Raw genomic sequence first — 21,827 nt, 5'->3', positions numbered from 1 at the left:
TTCCATAAAGCATTTAAAAATATACATTATTTTGAATAAATCAAAGAGATTTAATTTAATCTATTAATTTAATTCTGTTCTGTTATTAAGTCTAGTTTTGTGTGTGTGTGTGCGTGCGTGTGCGCGCGCGTGCGTGTGTGTACCGATGTAGACAAAAATTATAAAAATATGGTGCCTTGTGATAAAATAACACTGTTACAGAATGTAAAAAAAAAGATTTACGTGAAGAACAATATGAGGCATTACCTAAAATTATATTCCGTAAACTATACAATAATCACTTGCATAACAAAATACAGTTTTAAACAAATATTGTATAAAACAGATATTTAACAAAAATAAAATATTTACTTTTGTTTCTCTCAGAAACTTTATTAGGAAAAGTCACTTGAAAACCATAAAAGGCCTGGTACACAAGAGAATTTTCTTACATAACAGACAAGCATAGTAAAAATAAATAAATAAAAATAAATTGATATAAGAAAAAAAAACTTTAAAAAAAAGAAAGACGGGCTTTTCTGTAATATTAAGGTTCTCTACGAAATAAAATAATTCTAAAGCACCTTTTTCTTCATTAATTTTAATGAAGAGAACTAAAGACATTATTCCTTGTGAAATATGACACATTTTGGAATAGTTTTCAGGAATGTATTTTTATGAATAATTTCCCATGAACAATAAACGAGTTAATTGCACTAAAATAAAAGTATTTTGTCCTTGACGGCGCTCCGTTATGACGTCACTGGTCACATGTCTCAGCGTGTGGACGTGATCAACAGACTGGTGAGCGGACAAGGCGAGTACATGCTGTGCTTTACGTTTTATAAACTGAAAAAATAACTACATATTGTGACATAACTTGTGTTATAAACGTATAATTCCAGATGAACGCGTGAGTGACAGTTTGACGCTAAAGTCACGTGTTAGCTGTGCTTTTATTGCGGGTAAAGTGGTCAGATCGCAACAGCAGCAGACTGTGTGGTTGTTTACATTAGCTGTTTTTGTTTGTGCTATAATTTAAAAAACAATTTATCTTTGCCATAAGTGTTTGTAAACAGTCTGTTATTTACAATAAAGTGTTGTTATTGGCTTATTTGGTAAATTATGTAACCGTTTGTTATTGAAGCAACATAAATGTGTAGAAAGTCAAATGTCTGCAAATTCTGTACTTAAAAATACACATTAAAGCTTTTAAATATTATTTAAACACACATTTTAATATATGTAACATTATATGTCTTCCCACATAGACGTTCATTGTAAATGCATTACTGTAACACAATACTGTTTGTCTGTACATGTGCTTTATTAATTCCAAGTATTTATACATTGTTCCCATAACCAAATTTGTGTTTGTATTTGTACAGGTTAAAGTAAAGCACGACTGTCGTCACCAGTATGGCATGTGTACGTTATAAATTGATAGCTCAGTCAGTGCTATAACATATATATATATATATATATATATATATATATATATATATATATATATATAATTTATATATGTAGTGAATGTAGTAGTATGTTTTTAATGTTACAGGTGCTCTGCAGGAGGGTCAGACAGGTGAGCCGGTCATCTGTTGTTCAAGAGCTCATTCACAGAGCATCAGCAGTTCGCAGATTTTCAGCCGCTGGATCAGATGAGCCGTATATAGCTATACCATCTCAAGACTCGGGTATGCAACCTATGCGTTGTTTGTCTTATAAGTGTTTTACAGTTTAAATGGTTTAAATGCTATTTTAACATAATGATATGTTAATATTATAAATGATCTTCTGGGGTAAAATGCTACAAATGTTTACAAAACTTCATGAAACCTCCAGCAGGTCCTAGAACAGTATGGCCGGATGAGACGATGGGTCCATTTGGACCTCAAGATCAGCGCTTCCAGCTGCCAGGCAACGTAGGTTTCGACTGTCATCTCAAGGGTACGGGGTTACAGTTTAAAGGGCCCGTCCACCGGACTTTACCCGATGTCTTGTCAGCGCCATCCAGCACAGAGAGACACGAGTTTATACTTGCTCAGTTTGTTCATGAATATCAGGTATATTAAAAGCAGTCTGAAAATAAAAGTGAATTTGTATTGTATTGTACCGACTAACGGGGTTGAATTGTTTATTTGTGATACGCAGGGTAAAGAAGTTTCACTAAAGGCACAGACGGTCGGTAAAGCCGAACACTATTTTAGTCGATCAGATGTAGAATTTTCAATGCGTTCCTGTCCGGAGCTTCTCAAGAAAGGTGACCTTGATTTAACGCTTAAAGTCGTATTCAAAATATATTACCCTGTCTGTGAATCCAGTTTAAAGATAATCTAATTTTAAGATTGATTTCAATCTTTGACATGAGCGTACTTAGTCAATATTAAAGATATCAAGGTTATATTTTCACTGTACATCACAAAAAATGACATCAGCTGGGTTTTCACAGGCAGGGTTATGTATACTTTAAATTGTCGCTTTAACACCAATCTTTGTTTTACTTTGACAGAGTTAGAGCTGTTTTTCCCGACGCTACCGATGAGTCCCATCACTGTTGTCACGGTAACACAGAAGAATGCGAAGACGGATGTGGAGGATGCGGAGAGAACGCAGGAACAACTGTTAGACAATGTGAGTCCGACCCTTTAAAGGCCCTTTAGGGAAGTCGCGCACTACACTGCAGAAAATGAATGTTTTTCTTGATGAGCAAAACGACGCAAGAAAATAAGTCTAGTTTTTAGACCAAAAACGTCAAATTGAAGTGTTTTTGTGCATAAAACAAGCAAAAAAATCTTGGAAAATTTTTCATAAACACTAAATTCAAGAAAAATGTAAGAAAAATTTGCTTACCCCATTGGCAGATTTTTTTGCTTGTTTTATGGACAAAATCACTTAGATGTGATATTTTTGGTCTAAAACTAGACTTATTTTCTTGGGTCGTTTTGCTCATCAAGAAAAAGCATCTTAAAGGCGGAGTCCACGATGTTTGAAAAACGCTTTGGAAAAGGAGACGGGCCGACTACCAAAACACACTTATAGCCAATCAAGCAGTAAGGAGCGTGTCTACTAACCGACATCCTTGCTGGGTTGCGTATGTCAGAAGGTCCAGATTCTATTGGGGTAGGGGCGGGTTTTGTTTAGGTGATTTCAAATATCAACATTGGCTTTCAAACATCATGGACTCCGCCTTTAATTTAAGAATTTTTAGATATTTTTACTGAAAACAAGACAAAAATATTAAGTAAAATTTTTCTTGAAAATCATTTTTTGCTGGGTTGGCAATATTTCAAGAAAAAAAATTCTTAGTATTTTTTTGTTTTCAGTAAAATCATCTAAAATTATCAAATTAAGATGCTTTTTCTTGCAATTTAGACCAAAAATATATAATTTAAGTGATTTTGTTCATAAAACAAGCAAAAAAAATTGCCAATGGTGTAAGCAATTTTTTCTTGGATTTAGTGTTTGAATTTAATATTGAAGTAAACTCATATGTTAATATTATAACAAGCAAAAAAATCTGCCAATGGGGTAAAAGCAAAAAAATCTTGAAAATTTTTCTTAAACACTAAATTCAACAAAAATTCAAGAAAAATTTGCTTACCCCAGTGGCAGATTTTTTTTGCTTGTTTTATGGACAAAATCACCTAAATTTGATATTTTTGGTCTAAAAACTAGACTTATTTTATTGGGTCGTTTTGCTCATCAAGAAAAAGCATCTCCATTTTAGAATTCTTAGATATTTTTACCGAAAACAAGACAAAAATATTAAGTAAAATTTTTCTTGCAAGTCATTTTTTGCCGCGTAGGCAATATCTATACCGCAAAAATTATTTTCAAGAAAAAAAATTCTTAGTATTTTTTTGTTTTCAGCAAAATTATCCAAAATTATCAAATTAAGATGCTTTTTCTTGCAATTTAGACCAAAAATATCAAATTTAAGTGACTCTGTGCACAAAACAAGCAAAAGAATCGCCAATGGTGTAAGCAAATTTTTCTTGAATTTAGTGTTTAAGAAGAATTTTCAAGGTTTGTTTGCTTGTTTTATGCACAAGATCACTTGAATTTGATATTTTTGGTCTAGGGACTAGACTTGTTTTCTTGGATCGTTTTGCTCATCAAGAAAAAGCATCTTAATTTAAGAATTTTTTTAATAATTTTACTGAAAACAAGACAAAAATACTAAGTAAGATTTTTCTTTAAAGACATTTTTTGCAGGGTAGGCAAAATCTACACCGCAAAAATTATTTTCAAGAAAAAAATTCTTAGTATTTTATTTGTTTTCAGTAAAATTATCTAAAAATTCTTAAATTAAGATGCTTTTTCTTGCAATTTAGAACAAAAATATCAAATTTAAGTGATTTTGTGCATGAAACAAGCAAAAAAATCTGCCAATGGGGCAAGCACATTTTTTTTATTTAGTGTTTAAGAAAAATGTTCAAGATTTCTTTGCTTACCCCATTGGCAGATTTTTAGATATTTTTACTGAAAATAAGACAAAAATACTAAAAACAGTGTATTTTTAGTGCAGTGTATATATGCAATATCTTTGACTTTTCATTGCAGTTTGTGAGTGGCGCTAAAGAAATCTGTTTCACGTTGTGGCGAGGAGGATACTGGGCAGATTTCATCAATCCCATGTCTGGGAAAGCCGTAAGTACCTTCGGCTCTGTTGAAACATCTGTATTTGAGTCGTATATGAAAGGTCATTAAACTTCTCTCTGCAATTTCTTTCGTAGTTTTTTGGCGATCAAACACAGGACTCTATTCTACAGGATGACGTTCGGCGTCACGCCGGCGGCTTTCACATCGAGGATCTTGCGTCATGCACGCTCATCCGTCACGTCTTAAAGGGGCCGCCGACGTTTGTGTTGACGCTCATCACTAACGCGCCTTTCAACAGTCTGATCATGGAGAAACTTCAGGGACACTCCAAAGCTTCAGAGGAAGGCGACTGACGTTTTTAAAACTTGCACATTGTCCCGAAAATGAACTGTACTGTTTTTCGTCACTTAAACATAAGAGAGATTTAACTGATTGTGATGTTACGGAAATCTTTGTTAAAGGTTTCTCGTGACTGTGTTGATGCGATTTGATTCAGAAAAGGTGCGCAGGAATGCAGTTTATTTATAAAATATGAACACTTGCAGTATTGCCTAAACACACAAAATAAAGCAGGTCTGAAACCACACGGTGCTTTAAACCATCAGCCTTTTATCACACGACAGTTCGACTTGAGCGAGCGTACTGTTGGTAAAACATCGTCTAGAGACTGGACATCTGAAAGAGAGAAAATAGGGTTTATTTGTCATTTTGTTTCACGTTCGTCTACAATAGATCACAAACTGTTAAAAAAAGCACTTGTGTAAACTTGTAGTTTGGTTAGCTATGATTTACACAGTGTTTCTTAATGAAATGTGAATGAAATGTTTGGCCTCACCCAAGGTTTGCAGAAGCTCAAGTATGAATGAATGAAACGCGGGAAAAAATTCTTCATGTTCTTTTAACTTTATGATGATGCTGCAAAACAACACAATAAACTGATATGTTGCTATAAAAATACTGCACGGTGAACTTTTTATTTAAATGTGTCTGTAAAGTTTCAGCTCAAAGTACCCCACAGATCATTTCTTATTTCTAAATTTGGGTAGAAGCAAAAAAAGTGTTGTTTTCATGTGTGTACCGTTAACTCTCTCCACCATTCAATTACACTGCAAAAAAATATTTTTTTAAGAAAAAAAGTTCTTAGTATTTTTGTCTTGTTTTCAGTAAAAATATCTAAAAAGTCTTAAATTAAGATGCTTTTTCTTGATGAGCAAAACAACCCAAAAAAAATAAGTCTAGTGTTTAGACCAAAAATATCAAATTTAAGTGATTTTGTGCATAAAACAAGCAAAAAAATCTGCCAGTGGGGTAAGCAAAAAACATTAAATTCAAGAAAAATGTGCTTACCCCATTGGCAAATTTTTTTGCTTGTTTTATGCACAAAATCACTTAAATTTGATATTTTTTGTCTAAAAACTAGACTTATTTTCTTGGGTTGTTTTGCTCATCAAGAAAAAGCATCTTAATTCAAAAAATTTTAGATATTTTTACTAAAAACAAGACTACTACGAAAACTAAGATTTTTTTTTCTTGAAAATAATTTTTTGCAGTAGACTTATTTTCTTGGGGGCATTTTGCTAGAATTTTTAGATATTTCTCCTGAAATCAAGACAAAAATACATAAGACCCTTATGCCTCGTTTGAGATCGTTTAGAGTACTTTGCAATTTTAAACTGCATTAAAACTGTTTAGTGTTGGGGTCCATTAAAGTCCATTCAAATGAAAAAAATCCTGGAATGTTTTCCTCAAAAAACATAATTTCTTCTCGACTGAACAAAGATAGACATCAACATTTTGGATGACATGGTGGTGAGTAAAAGATTTTTTTTTTTTAAGAAAATTGACTATCCTTTATGTAACACTTTTGGGTAAAATTAACCAGTCAGCCAGTGGCCGTAGGCGGGGCTTTGTTTGTGTGACATCACATTAACAAGAAAGTCAAAGCAGCATTTCTCAAGAGAATGTGCTGGTTTAATGGGGATTAAAACCTGGTGCATTTTCTTATCTGTAGCGTTGTTGTGTTCACACACTGCCAACACACATTTATATCTGAACACCTTATAAAAGTGGATTTTGCCTAATATGTCTCCTTAACGCAATAAGAGCATCTATTTGTGTTAACACTAGTTTGCAGGAATCATAGCAATCAGTTTTGTTTCAGATTGTTACTTACCTTTCTATATCAGTGGTTTCCAAAAGGTTGTAAAGTTCCTGACCCGTGTCATCATTATTAGTCTGAGACACAACAGCAGCGACTTTGTTGACAACCTCGCTAGGTGGCGCTCTGTCATCTAGCAAAGGATAAGATTGTATTTATTTAGAGTGAAGTCACATTTTATTTATTTTAGTGTTGCAAATGTTTTTACTTGCGTTTGCGTAAATAGTTATTTACTCTAAGTATCAACAGTCTTATGCTGCGTTCACACCAAAAGCGAAAAGTCAATGTAAAGACGCGTCTACTCACGTCTGGAGGTCTCGCGGCGCGAATAAGGTGTTTAGCGTGACAGACGCGAATTCGCCTTATACACGCGTCCAGTTTGCGCGAATGACGCAAATTCGCGTATGACGCCCGAGTTGAACACTTTGAACTTTGGCGTTAATTTGCGCCGCGTTAACCAATCAGGAGGCTCTCCTTGCCCCTCCCACAAGAAGCGGACTTCGCCTCGGATGCGCGTCACTTTCGCTTCAAACGCTTGCTTTTTACGCGCGTCAATTTCGCTCTAGACGCGCGAATGCATTCAAAATGTTTAAGAGGCAAACTACATGTGGTAGACGTGAATTTGACACACTATTCGCGTTTGGTGTAAACCCAGCATGAGGTTTGTCCTCTTAAAAATGTTTAGAATAAAAAGATAACACTGTTGAAATGCATAAGAAACTATCAGATGTAGATATATAAAAAATGTGGGTTTTTTCAAATCTTCAATAATATTAACTTTTGATTGCTGGCCAATGTCCGAATCATACCCAGGTTCAGCACATCTCGAAGGTTCCTCATGGCGTTGTTCATCTCTCCCAGTTTGCTGTAGACCTCATTCATCCGAGGATAAATTCCTGTCAGGGTGGGGGCATCGAAAAGCTGCTGAAAGTGAGCGACCATCGATTCCAGCGTGTGTCTGGTAGGACTCCGCAGAACCTGCGAGACACCATGAATATCACCAGCTAACGTCTTTCTTTAAGAGCCAGATCAGGGAACACATATAATGATAAAAATGTGTGAGGTGTGGAGATGTACCTTGTCGTCTGATGCCGTTTCATCGAGTAGCGTGTCGACGATAAGCATCAAATCTTCCACCCGGACGTTATCTGAAGATGCAGTGGTGCCGGCTTCTGGCTGCCATGGCAACAACCTCTTTTGCAGCCTGCCAAGTGACCGATGGACTTCCTGATGGATGTACATACACATAATTATTTCATCTGATTGATTCATTTAGCAGTCACCAAATGCATTATACTTACAGATAAAGCGTTTAGTTGTTGGCTCCAAACGTTTAAAGTGGGAACAACCAGTTCAACTTCCCCCTGTTGTCTAAGCAAACCCAGAGGTGCCCTGGGATTGGTCAGGATTGCTGTGATGTCACGTAGGATCTGCCAGATACATATGCTCATGACATCAGACTATTTTAATAGCTAATTATGGCTAAACGCCTAAATTTACCTTTTCCAGTCTCTCCGCAGATTCGGCCTGTTTGCATCGATCTTTCACCTCCGAAATGAGATTACTGACATCGACTTTTAGTTCCTTACAGACCTCCTTAAAAAGCCAGAAACAACCACATAGATGAAAGACATCACTAAAATCATCAAAACAAGATTAAGGCTTTACCCATAATGCAATGCATCTGTACGCACCATAAGGTATCTCTTGCAGATAGAGGCGTCCAGGTGCTGGATGCCGGTGTTGTCGGTGTTTAGTGTCTCTATCGAGTCTTGTGTTTTTACAGATGACCTGTTAAACAGAAGTGTGGATGTGTGAGATGCAACCATATTAAAAACACAACCTAAAATAGTTCACAGAAATATGACATTTTTGAAAAATGAAGTTGTTTCAAACATGCTGAACACAAAGGAAGATAATTTAAAGAATGTTAATAACCAAAAAGATCTGGGGCACCATTGACTTCAACAGTATACTGCAAAAAATGATTTTCAAAGAAAAAAATTCTTAGTATTTTTGTCTTGTTTTCAGTAAAATATCTAAAAATTAAGATTAAATTAAGATGCTTTTTCTTGATGAGCAAAACGACCAAAAAATAAGTCTAGTTTTTAGACCAAAAATATCAAATGTAAGTGATTTTGGGTATAAAACAAGCAAAAAATTCTGCCAATGGGGTAAGCAAAAAAATCTTAAACATTTTTCTTAAACACTAAAATCAAGAAAAATTCAAGAAAAATGTGCTTACCGCATTGGCAGATTTTTTTGGCAAAAAAATCACTTAAATTTGATATTTTTTGGTCTAAAAACTAAACTTATTTTCTTGGGTCGTTTTGCTCATCAAGAAGAAAGCATCTTAATTTAAGAATTTGTTGATATTTTTACTGAAAACAACACAAAAATAATAAGAATTTTTTTTCTTGAAAATCATTTTTGCAGTGTAGGAACAATATAATACAATGGAAGTGAATGGTGCCCCAAATCTGTTTGGTTAAAGATATCTTCATTTGTGTATGCAGATTTGGAACAACTTGAGGGTGAATAAATGTTTCATTTTTGGGTTAACTATCCCAGATGGACACATCATGCGCTGTTTTTCAGAATATAAGTCTAGTTTGTAGACCAAAAATATCAAATTTAAGTGATTTTGTGCATAAAACAAGCAAAAAAATCTGCCAATGGGGTAAGCAAAAAAATATAGAAAATTTTTCTTAAACACTAAATTCAAGAAAATTTTGCTTACCCCTTTGGCAGATTTTTTTGCTTGTTTTATGCACAAAATTACTAACATTTTATTTTTGGTCTAAAACTAGACTTATTGTCTTGGGTCGTTTTGCTCATTAAGAAAAAGCACCTTAATTTAAGAATTTTTAGATATTTTTACTGAAAACAAGACAAAAATACTAAGATTTTTTTTCTTGAAAATCATTTTTGCAGTGTAGGAACAATATAATACTATGGAAGTGAATGGTGCCCCAGATCTGTTTGGTTAATAACATTTTTAAAAATATCTTCATTTGTGTATACAGTTTTGGAACAACTTGAGGGTGAATAAATGTTTCATTTTTGGGTGAACTATCTCAGATGGACACATCATGCGCTGTTTTTCAGAATATAAGTCTAGTTTGTAGACCAAAAATATCAAATTTAAGTGATTTTGTGCATAAAACAAGCAAAAAAATCTGCCAATGGGGTAAGCAAAAAAATATTGAAAATTTTTCTTAAACACTAAATTCAAGAAAATTTTACTTACCCCTTTGGCAGATTTTTTTTGCTTGTTTTATGCACAAAATTACTTAAATTTTATTTTTGGTCTAAAAACTAGACTTATTTTCTTGGGTCATTTTGCTCTTTAAGAAAAAGCATCTTAATTTAAGAATATTTAGATATTTTTACTGAAAACAAGTCAAAAATACTAAGAAACTTTTTTCTTCAAAATAATTTTTTGCAGTGTAGGAACAATATAATACTATGGAAGTGAATGGTGCCCCAGATCTGTTTGGTTAATAACATTTTTAAAAATATCTTCATTTGTGTATACAGTTTTGGAACAACTTGAGGGTGAATAAATGTTTCATTTTTGGGTGAACTATCTCAGATGGACACATCATGCGCTGTTTTTCAGAAAATAAGTCTAGTTTGTAGACCAAAAATATCAAATTTAAGTGATTTTGTGCATAAAACAAGCAAAAAAATCTGCCAATGGGGTAAGCAAAAAAATATTGAAAATTTTTCTTAAACACTAAATTCAAGAAAATTTTACTTACCCCTTTGGCAGATTTTTTTTGCTTGTTTTATGCACAAAATTACTTAAATTTTATTTTTGGTCTAAAAACTAGACTTATTTTCTTGGGTCATTTTGCTCTTTAAGAAAAAGCATCTTAATTTAAGAATATTTAGATATTTTTACTGAAAACAAGTCAAAAATACTAAGAAACTTTTTTCTTCAAAATAATTTTTTGCAGTGTAGGAACAATATAATACTATGGAAGTGAATGGTGCCCCAGATCTGTTTGGTTAATAACATTTTAAAAAATATCTTCATTTGTGTATACAGTTTTGGAACAACTTGAGGGTGAATAAATGTTTCATTTTTGGGTGAACTATCTCAGATGGACACATCATGCGCTGTTTTTCAGAAAATAAGTCTAGTTTGTAGACCAAAAATATCAAATTTAAGTGATTTTGTGCATAAAACAAGCAAAAAAATCTGCCAACGGGGTAAGCAAAAAAATATTGAAAATTTTTCTTAAACACTAAATTCAAGAAAATTTTACTTACCCCTTTGGCAGATTTTTTTTTTGCTTGTTTTATGCACAAAATCACTTAAATTTGATATTTTTGGTTTAAAAACTAGACTTATTTTATTGGGTTGTTTTGCTCATCAAGAAAAAGCATCTTAATTTAAGAATTTTTAGATATTTTTACTGAAAACAAGACAAAAATACTAAGAAACTTTTTTCTTCAAAATAATTTTTTGCAGTGTAGGAACAATATAATACTATGGAAGCGAATGGTGCCCCAGATCTGTTTGGTTAATAACATTTTAAAAAATATCTTCATTTGTGTATACAGTTTTGAAACAACTTGAGGGTGAATAAATGGTTCATTTTTGGGTGAACTATCCCAGATGGACACATCATGCGCTGTTTTTCAGAAAATAAGTCTAGTTTTTAGACCAAAAATATCAAATTTAAGTGATTTTGTGCATAAAACAAGCAAAAAAATCTGCAAATGGGGTAAGCAAAAAAATATTGAACATTTTTCTTAAACACTAAATTCAAGAAAATTTTGCATACCCCTTTGGCAGATTTCTTTTTGCTTGTTTTATGCACAAAATCACTTAAATTTGATATTTTTGGTTTAAAAACTAGACTTATTTTATTGGGTTGTTTTGCTCATCAAGAAAAAGCATCTTAATTTAAGAATTTTTAGATATTTTTACTGAAAACAAGTCAAAAATACTAAGAAACTTTTTTCTTCAAAATAATTTTTTGCAGTGTAGGAACAATATAATACTATGGAAGTGAATGGTGCCCCAGATCTGTTTGGTTAATAACATTTTTAAAAATATCTTCATTTGTGTATACAGATTTGAAACAACTTGAAGGTGAGTAAATGGTTCATTTTTGGGTGAACTATCCCAGATGGACACATCATGCGCTGTTTTTCAGGGTTTGTCTTACTTGACGCCACTCTGTTGGATAATCCGATCCATTCGTCTCAGTTGTTGTTTGCAGGTCTTTAACTCTTTTACAGTGGGTCTGAAACACAAAGGGACAGTTCACCTTAAAACTTGGTGATCCAAACCCCCGAAAACTTTTTTTTCCACATTTTAACCCCTGTGTGGAATGGACATCACATGTTTTGTGGTTCAAAGCAATAAAAATGCTGATCAACAATAAGGCACACTGAAAAATCAGGTCTGAAGGGGTTAATAAACAATAAAAACTCCAGGGTTCCCACACCTTAGTTAACTTCAAATTCAAGGTCTTTTCAAAGACTTTCCAGGTCCAATACCCTCGAATTCAAGGACTAAATGTGGGGACACTTTTCAAGTAAGAGCAAGGTTACATCCTGTTACTTTTTAAGATACATTGTTACAGTTCCCTTTATAAGGTTTATTTTAGATAAAAAGTGCTTTTTCAATTCTTATGGTTCTTAACCTGGACTCCAGATCATCTTTCAGCTTCTGGATTTCAGTTTTGAGTTCTTCACGCTGAGCTTTGGTCTCCTTCAGTTGCTCCTGGTACGACTGCGTTGAAAACAAAGCCACGGTTACACACAGAGACCAGCAGATGTCAGTGTTGATCAAGACAAACACGACTTCAAAAGGGTCCTGTAGTTGGACAACGTGTCCGTGGGGTCTTTCTCCAGTCTTGACCTGTTCTTCTGGGAATTTAAAGAGTCTCCTGAGCTGCTTTTAGGCAATCTGCAAAGTAAGATGACACCTGTTATAATATGTTTAAGTAGCTCAGAGCAGGGAAAATGTATAGCTTAAATCCACTATAAGACACTTTGGATAAAACCAAGACAGCAGACGACTCTGGACCGGATACGCACTGAAGTCGGCAGCTCCGGTGCGAATCTGGCTCGGAGTCGTGTGCTGTCTAGAAAGCTTAAAACAGGACATTAATGTTTTTATTTATTTATTTACATTTTTGATGTTTTATTTAAGCAATAATACAGTCATTTATCAGCAGCACACTCCCAATACTTATATAAATACTCAATTAATCGATTGCTATGAGTTATGTTTCCAAAACTTACTTAAACTCATTTCGCAGCTGTTGCATTTGGGATTCATAAACATCAATGACATCCAAAATCCTGTAAAAGAAAATTAAATAATATATATATGACCCAGTCTATGAAAAGCTAGTATTTTTATGATTAAAGGCGGGGTGCTTGATTTCTGAAAAACTTGTTATTAAAAAATGGAATTGCAATACAAATTGAAAGCCCAACAAATCTTATATAGACATAATGACACATATCCCATGATCCTCTCTGTCACTCACTGCTGGTCTACAGTGCAGTCGGGTCGGGCTGATCTGCGGTGGATCTGTTGAAAGGCCTGGTTCTGTCGGGCCACACGTCTTTCCTCTTCTCTCACAGCGTACTGGAGTTTCTTCTGGAGCTGAGATATTTCATCTTTATCCTGCGACAGTTTTCGCTCCAGAGAGTGACATCGTCTCTGTGTTTGCACACACATACCAACAATTCAGATTAGTGCTGAGTTGATATACTTTTAATGGATACATGTTCATATGATACATTTTTATGATCTCCACTACAGGCCGCAAAAAAGATGGACGACATGTTTCCATAGATTTCCATTGCTGAGCCAAAATATCCCAAAAATGGGAAATAACATCTTGTGACACATAGATGACGAGAGTGCGCAGTAGTCAACTCACGGTATCAATCACAAACAAACTGATAATTTCGTCATGCCTTTTTGATAGCATAACTTAAACCAAATTTAATAGAAAAACGGACATGTAAGCGGACATCGGCGTTCTAAAAAATAACTAAAATAACGCAAACCATCATTTTGGAGTCGACTGCTCTGTATGCTTTCGAGTAGCTCTCGCTGTATTTTGATGTATGCGCATGTTGGCCTGCGCAGTACCGTATAAAGTCGAATACTACCGACACCATGTTTTTTTTTGAATGACTTATCGTGAGACAACAAAATTACGCTTTGGAATCGGTTAATAAAAACAATGTCATTTTGCAATAGTTTTTGTCTACATTTAAAAAAATAGCGCTACAGTTTTGTGCAAATCTTTAACGGAAACTTAGCTACTGTCTCTTTATCTTGGCAAATATTTTTGACCTTAACGCACGTAAAGACAACTACATTAAAGTAACCTGCAATTTTATGTTTTAAACAGAGATGGCAACATAGACAGAAAGATATGGACTGCAGCTTTAACTCTTTCCCCGCCATTGACAAGTTATCTTGTCAATTAAGTCAAAACGTTTCCATGCCAATAAAGCTTCCCTGACGAGTTTTGGCGGTAATCTATTACTCCGCTATTGTCCACTAGGTGTCGTTCTTACCCAATTTCTAAAAAGTACATAGTTTAATAATTCATAAATACCTCAGCGTCTTTCTTTTCCCGTTGGAGCTGAGTGAACTGGCTGTGCTGTTGAGCAGCTTTATTAATGTACGAGTCCTCGAGGTCCTGAACTTTGCCCTTCACTCCATCCAGGATGCCCTCCAGCTCGGTCGCCCTCTGAGATTGACGGATGGCTTGCGCCTGATGCTGCTGGACCTCCTCTCTGTTTTGAAATCACACGACACATGTCACCTCCTGTTTGTGAAACTCCAATTCACATACAGTACTATCTATACATTATCCATAATTAAAGGATTAGTTAATTTTCTTAAAAAAATTCAGATAATTTACTCACCACCATGTCACACCACCATGTCACCCAAAGTGTTAATGTCTTTCTTTGTTTAGTCGAGAAGAAATTATGTTTTTTGAGGAAAACATTTCAGGATTTTTCTCATTTTAATGGACTTTAATGGATCCCAATACTTAACAGTTTTAATGCAGTTTAAAATTGCAGGACTCTAAACGATCCCAAACGAGGCATTAGGGTCTTATCTAGAGAAACGATTGTCATTTTTGGCAAGAAAAATAAAAAATATGCCATTTTAAACCACAACTTCTCGTCTATCTCTGGTCGTGTGACGCGCCAGCGCAACCTCGCGTTATACATCATCACGTCATGAGGTCACAGATGATGTATGCGAAACTCCGCCCCCAGTGTTTACAAGTGTGGAGAAAGAGGACCATTCAGACGTTGTTGTATGTGGAATGATACTAATTAATGTCTTTGTGTCAGTTTATTGTTTAAAATGGTCCACAAATGTGCGTTTAATATATGTAACACGTGACCTTTCCACGTCATTACGCAATTACGTGAGGTCGCGCTGGCGCGTCACATGACTGGAGCAAGACGAGAAGTTGTGGTTTAAAAGTGCATATTTTTTATTTTTCTTGCCAAAAGTGACAGTCGTTTCGCTGGGTGGGACCCTTATGCCTCGTTTGGGATCGTTTAGAGTCCTTTGAAACTGCAATTTTAAACTGCATTAAAACTGTTAAGTGTTGGGGTCCATTAAAGTCCATTAAAATGAGAACAATCCTGGAATGTTTTCCTCAAAAAACATAATTTCTTCTCGACTGAACAAAAAAGACATCAACATTTTGGATGACATAGAGGTGAGTAAATTATCTGGATTTTTTTTTTTTTTAGAAAATTTACAAATTCTTTAAAATATGCTAGATAACTATTTTTTCATTTTACAATATGTTACAGTCCCACAAATGTGCTCAGAATCTATTTATTTTTTTAACTGTGCACATAAAGTGTGGATCATTCCATGCTTTTTTGTCTAATATTACCCATAACACCTTTTGGTAAGTTAACGATAGTTGCCTTTTGGCCTGTAACATATAGAGCCGTCAAAACCAGAGCCTGTTTTTACATGCAAGAAACTAAAAGTTAAGTAGTTATGGACTTAAAAGGCAGAATAAATAAGATTATTGCATTAACGTATCCAAAAGGCACCCATTGACTTCCATAGTATTTGTTTTTCCTACTATAGAAGTCAATGGGTACCATCATCTGTGTGCTAACCATCTTCTTTTGTGTTCCACAGAATAAAGAAAAACAAGAAAATTATAATTTTAGGGTGAACTATCCCTTTAATGACACCGAAGAACCTAACAACTATTTTGGGAACCATAAGAATGAACCAAAAGGCAAAATGGCCACTTATGTTGTGAAATGAATGTTGGTTAAAAGTATAGATAACACATCCGTCATGCCTGAAAGATTTCAAACTATCTGATCTCATGAACATCATCCTACATTATATCACATTACAGCAGATGGTCAGCATCCCTGACACACAGGGCTTTACATTATTGAGCGTGTGCATGACAGAAGTGATATGTTAAAGGATTAGTCCGTTTTCTTAAAAAAAATCCAGATAAATTACTCACCACCATGTCATCAAAAATGGTGATGTCTTTCTTTGTTCAGTCGAGAAGAAATTATGTTTTTTAAGGAAAACATTCTAGGATTTTTCTCATTTTAATGGACTTTAATGGACCCCAACACTTACACTTAACAGTTTTTTTCAACGGAGTTTCAAAGGACTCTAAACGATCCCAAACGAGGCATAAGGGTCTTATCTAGCAAAACTATAAAAAATATGCACTTTTACGTCATCACGTCAAAAGGTCACAGAGGACGAACGCGAAACTCCGCCCCAGTGTTTACAAGTGTGGAGAAAGAGGACCGTTCGGGCGTTGTTGAATGTGGAATGATAATAATTAATGTTTTTGTGTCAGTTTATTGTTTAAAACGGTCCTCAAATGTGCATTTCGTAAATGTAAAACATGACCTTTCTACGTCACTACGCATTTATGTGAGGTCGCGCTGGCGCTTTTCAGGACCAGAGATAGACGAGAAGTTGGGGTTTAAAAGTGCATATTTTTTATTTTTCTTGTCAAAAATGACAATCGTTTCGCTAGATAAGACCCTTATGCCTTGTTTGAGATCGTTTAGAGTCCTTTGAAACTCCGCTGAAAAAAACTGTTAAGTGTTGAGTTAAGTGTTAAGTGTTGGGGTCCATTAAAGTCTATTAAAATGAGAAAAATCCTGGAATGTTTTCCTCAAAAAACAGAAGTTCCTCTCGACTGAACAAAAAAAGACATCAACATCCTGGATAACATGGTGGCGAGCAAACCATCCGGATCTCCTTCCAAGAAAATTGACCAATCCTTTAACATATCATATGCACACACATAAATAATTATGCACACATTAATATGTATATAATCCATATTGCTGGACTCACTTCAGTTGGCTGTTGGACTGAATCAATTCTTGAATCAACCCTTGTCTTCGCTCTGAATCGGACAGCATGGTCTTCAACATCAGTCGCACGTCAGCTGCCGACTTGCGGTCCAACAGGACCAACTCTATAGACAACACGCAAACAATATCAACATCTGCGACAAAAACATATTAAACAGATGTAACAAAACATCACCTGCAAGGTTCTTGTTCTCGGTTGGATCGGCAAAGCTCACGGGTTTGAACCCATGATGCTGTAACAACCTGTTGACAGCCTCCCATTCTCTCTGTTCCTGCTGCAAAAGTGCATTAAACACGTGTCATCATTACATATATCATACATTGCAAATACACATAAACATTTAAATCTGCTACCTGAAACTGGCCGTAGGTCCACAAAAACACATACGTTCTGTCCCTGGACTGCAACGCTGCAGTTAAAGCTTTCCTATCCATGCTATCATGTATTAACCATCAAAGTCTCTGTCTCTACTGTTCTGTCTTGACCGACTTTGCATGCAAACCCACCACTATCTATCCACAGCAGGTGGACACGGGGGACAGGTCGAATTACTATACCAGCTATCCAAAAGTGCAATAGGAAACATTGCCAAATGATGATAGAGATAAAAACAACTCACCTGCTCCATTCTGGCTCAATGACCTGTAAGAAAAAAACCGCATTTGTAAAGTTTAATGTAATACGTTTGAATGCAAATGCATAGAAAAACATTGACTACAGTGGCATGCAATACTGTAGTATACTTTAGTATCTACTATAGTAAACTGTACTGTAGTATATTATAATGATTATTACACTTTGTTTATTTATACTATACTGTAGTATTAACTATAGTGGATTGATAAACTGTAGTAATTACTGTACTATACTTTAATATTTACTTTAGCAAACTGTAGTAAATTGCAGCATATTGTTGTATATTATGGTACTGCTACACTTTAATGTTTACTATAGTATTCTGTAGTATTAACTATAGTGAATTGAGTAACTGTAGTGTCCTTTAATATTTACTATAGTAAACTGAATAAAAGTATACTGTAGTTTATTATAGTAATCAGTACACTTTGTTCATGTATACTATAGTATTCTGTATTATTTACTATAGTGAATTGATAAGCTGTAGTAAAAACTGTAGAATGCTTTTATATTTACCATAGTAAACTGTAGTAAATTGAAGCATATTGTAGTATATTATGGTAACTGCTACACTTTGTTCATGTATACTAAAATATTCTGTAGTATTAGCTATAGTGAATTGATAAGCTGTAGTAAACACTAGTATACTTTTATATTTACCATAGTAAACTGTATTAAATTGAAGCATACTGTAGTAAATTATGGTAACTGCTGTGTTAAACTTAGTTAATGTATACTATAGTATTCTGTAGTATTATCTATAGTGAACTGATGAACTGTAGTAAACCCTGTAGTATACTTTAATACTTACATACTACACTGTAGTAAATTGCATCATACTGAAGTATATTATGGTAATTACTACACTTTGTTCATGTATACTAAAGTATTCTATAGTATTAAGTATAGTGAATTGATTAACTGTAAATAATAAAGTGGTATACTTTAATATTTTACTATAGTAAACTGTAGTAAATTGAAGCAAACTGTAGCATATTATGGTAACGGCTACACATTGTTAATGTTTACTGTAGTATTTTGTAGTATTTACTATAGTGAATTAATAAACTGTAAATAATAAAGTAGTATACTTTCATATTTACCATAGTAAACTGTAGTAAATTGCAGCATACTGAAGTATATTATGGTAATTACTACACTTTGTTCATTTATACTATAGTATTTTGTAGTATTTATAGTGAATTAATAAGCTGTAGTAAATACTGTAGTATACTTTAATTTTTACTATAGTAAACTGTAGTAAATTGCAGCATACCGTTGTATTATGGTAACTGCTGCACTTTGGTCATATATACTATAGTATTTTGTAGTATTAACTATAGTGAATTGATAAACTGTAAATAATAAAGTGGTATACTTTAATATTTTACTATAGTAAACTGTAGTAAATTGAAGCAAACTGTAGCATATTATGGTAACAGCTACATATTGTTAATGTTTACTATAATATTCTGTAGTATTAACTACAGTGAATTGAGTAACTGTAGTGTACCTTAATATTTACTATAGTAAACTGAATTAATGTGTAGTATACTGTACTATAGTTTATTATAGTAATCAGTACACTTTGTTCATGTATACTATAGTATTCTGTATTATTTACTATAGTGAATTGATAAGCTGTAGTAAAAACTGTAGTATACTTTAATATTTACTATATTAAACTGTAGTAAATTGCAGCATACTGTTGTATATTATGGTAACTGCTACACTTTGGTCATATATACTATAGTATTTTGTAGTATTAACTATAGTGAATTGATAAACTGTAAATAATAAAGTAGTATACTTTAATATTTTACTATAGTAAACTGTAGTAAATTGAAGCAAACTGTAGCATATTCTGGTAACGGCTACACATTGTTAAGGTTTACTATAGTATTTTGTAGTATTTACTATAGTGAATTAATAAGCTGTAGTAAATACTGTAGTATACTTTAATATTTACTATAGTAAACTGTAGTAAATTGCAGCATACTGTACTAGTAGATTATAGTAACTGCTACACTTTGTTTATGTATACTATAGTATTCTGTAGTATTAACTATAGTTAGTGTATTAATAAGCTGTAGTAAATACTGTAGTATACTTTAATATCTACTATAGTAAATTGAATTAAAGTGTAGCATACTGTACTGTAGTATATTATAGTAATCACTACAATTTGTTGATGTTTACTATAGTATTATGTAGTATTAACTATTTTGAATTGATAAACTGTAGTAAATATACTGTAGTATACTTTAGTGTATAGTAAACGGTAGTATCTTATAAAGATTATGACACTTTGTTAATTTATACTCTAACATTCTGTAATATTAACTATAGTAAATTGGTAAACTGTAGTGAATACTTTAGTATACTATACTTTATTATTTACTATAGTAAGGTTTAAAACATTATAGGATCTAGGAATTTTACTACATTCACTACAGTAAATACTAAAGTATAATACAGTATTTTTTCATGTGGGATGTCAGTTAATCTGTGTATGATCCAGGCAAATACATAGCAAAGTAAAATTAATGATGTATATATTTACATATACATTACGAACATGGTACGTATAAAATGGTTAACATTACGCTAAATATAAAATAGTATGCATATATGTGAAGAGTAGTTAATAAAACATTTTAATGTATAAACATATTTTACACTCTTTGAATGCTAATAAAATAATTTGAAATAAAACACAGCGAGTCACAAAGAGTCGCTACAAATGCAGGTGAAATTAACCGTACATTTATTATTTTAACAAATAAGAATGTAAATCTTACCTTTATGATCTGAAGATTGATGTTTATTAATTATTGTTTGTTAAAACCTCTGGTTTGACATTGTACAAACGGACAAAATGTTTACGGTTTCAAATAACTGCGGAAACTAACGCGATCACTCGCTTCCTGGTTTTGGGCCAATAGGAGAGCAGAACAGATAAGACACGCCCCTCACGGTTTCCGCTTGAATACTAAAGTTTCCCTCTGAAAACAAAGCGGGATTTTTTAGTGCTGTTACCCAGAGTGTACACTAGATGGAGACAGAGATCCAGCATTTATTTACTGTATATATAATAAACATGAATAAGTCTGTGATAAATTTGAGTATTTGTCTTATATTAAACAGTAAAGACGATGATTTTGTGAAAGATGAGAAATGACAAAAATGAATTTAAAAAATATGGATTAAAAGAAATGCTGAAATAAATCTAGAAATGCCTAAATAAAATAAAAAAGTGAATGTTAAGTAATATAAAAGTACTTTCGTGATGCAAGTATTTATTTATGCATTTACAGCATTTATTTATGCTTTTATCCTCCATAGTTTTCCATCATCCTACAGGTGAGGTAATGCAGCATATTGGATGAATTAAGGAAGCTTGTTGGCATTTACAGTGATTGTGACCCTGAACCCAGATACACAGTATATTATATCAAAATTTACATAAAGTGCACCTAGTTAGCATAATCTTTCAAAAAAAGCATTTTGTTATATCTATTTTAGCATTTTATGAACCTCTAATCTCACTTCACAGGTGTTGCTCTTTCAAATTCACAGATTCTGTGGCATTTCATGTCGGTTGTCCTGCAATGTGCAGCCATGGATTGGAAAAGGTCAATCTCACCTCTGAATAAAAGTCATGCAAATATCTAAACAGTTATCTGAAGGAAAGAAGCAGACACTTCTGAACTGTTTGCATTCATAACCCCAATCGCTAAACTAATGGACAGACTTTCTGAATTAAGCAATATATTAATATATTGAACAGGTAAATGCCCTTGGCATTTGAAATGACCTTTATGCATGTGTGCATACTATTATGTTGTTGTTGTTTTAATAAAATTACATTCATTTATAATTCATTGTGCCAGGTTGCCTTGACCCCTCCATTATTAACTTTCAATGTGCAATTGTTTTTGCTTTAATAACTTATTAATAAATTATTTCTGCATGAAATAGCATGAAAGTTTGACACATTTATTAAGCTTATATGCTTAAAAGTTCTGGGATTTTTCAACCCTG

General features: G+C 33.5%; 2 protein-coding genes across 6 annotated transcripts; one reads left to right on the top strand and one right to left on the bottom strand.

The window, feature by feature from the left end:
* Nucleotides 1-702: 702 nt before the first annotated feature.
* mmadhca (metabolism of cobalamin associated Da) lies at nt 703-5,539 on the top strand. Of its 4 annotated transcripts, none has more exons than XM_073862188.1 (8): nt 703-783; nt 1,368-1,407; nt 1,541-1,676; nt 1,828-2,045; nt 2,134-2,242; nt 2,492-2,613; nt 4,546-4,632; nt 4,719-5,539. In XM_073862188.1, the coding sequence occupies exons 2-8, from the start codon at nt 1,399-1,401 to the stop codon at nt 4,935-4,937; spliced, it is 900 nt and encodes a 299-aa protein (XP_073718289.1). In that variant the 5' UTR covers nt 703-783; nt 1,368-1,398; the 3' UTR covers nt 4,938-5,539. The 4 variants fall into 4 exon arrangements, with proteins under 4 accessions (XP_073718289.1, XP_055073760.2, XP_055073761.2 ...); XM_055217785.2 differs by having other exon boundaries at nt 1,825-2,045; XM_055217786.2 differs by having other exon boundaries at nt 772-796; nt 1,825-2,045.
* cep70 (centrosomal protein 70) lies at nt 5,174-20,718 on the bottom strand. Of its 2 annotated transcripts, XM_073862187.1 has the most exons (18): nt 20,585-20,717; nt 17,767-17,789; nt 17,322-17,421; nt 17,127-17,250; nt 14,350-14,530; nt 13,261-13,436; nt 13,010-13,069; nt 12,568-12,671; nt 12,406-12,496; nt 11,926-12,003; nt 8,437-8,533; nt 8,243-8,338; nt 8,044-8,172; nt 7,820-7,969; nt 7,552-7,720; nt 6,758-6,875; nt 5,420-5,499; nt 5,174-5,259 (listed from the first exon to the last, which is right to left on the bottom strand). In XM_073862187.1, exons 2-18 carry the CDS (start codon nt 17,773-17,775, stop codon nt 5,186-5,188), a joined length of 1,836 nt encoding a protein of 611 aa, XP_073718288.1. In that variant the 5' UTR covers nt 17,776-17,789; nt 20,585-20,717; the 3' UTR covers nt 5,174-5,185. The 2 variants fall into 2 exon arrangements, 1 of the variants encoding a protein (XP_073718288.1); XR_012366039.1 differs by lacking the exons at nt 5,174-5,259; nt 5,420-5,499 and having other exon boundaries at nt 7,552-7,746; nt 20,585-20,718.
* Nucleotides 20,719-21,827: the final 1,109 nt, after the last annotated feature.

Source organism: Misgurnus anguillicaudatus, chromosome 23 (genome assembly GCF_027580225.2).
Source record: "Misgurnus anguillicaudatus chromosome 23, ASM2758022v2, whole genome shotgun sequence".
Classification (NCBI taxonomy): Eukaryota; Metazoa; Chordata; class Actinopteri; order Cypriniformes; family Cobitidae; genus Misgurnus; species Misgurnus anguillicaudatus.
The sequence above is the reverse complement of the archived record's forward strand: the minus strand, read 5'-3'. Positions and strand labels throughout refer to the sequence as shown.

Bases quoted from the DNA above. Each gene is read 5' to 3' on its own strand.
- mmadhca (XM_055217785.2), top strand. The intron at 1,677-1,824 runs GTATGCAACCTA...TGAAACCTCCAG, and splicing joins TATACCATCTCAAGACTCGG to CAGGTCCTAGAACAGTATGG. The intron at 2,243-2,491 runs GTGACCTTGATT...TTACTTTGACAG, and splicing joins TCCGGAGCTTCTCAAGAAAG to AGTTAGAGCTGTTTTTCCCG.
- cep70 (XM_073862187.1), bottom strand. The intron at 12,497-12,567 runs AGTCGTGTTTGT...TGTTTTCAACGC, and splicing joins CAACTACAGGACCCTTTTGA to AGTCGTACCAGGAGCAACTG. The intron at 8,339-8,436 runs GTGCGTACAGAT...TGGCTTTTTAAG, and splicing joins TCTGCAAGAGATACCTTATG to GAGGTCTGTAAGGAACTAAA.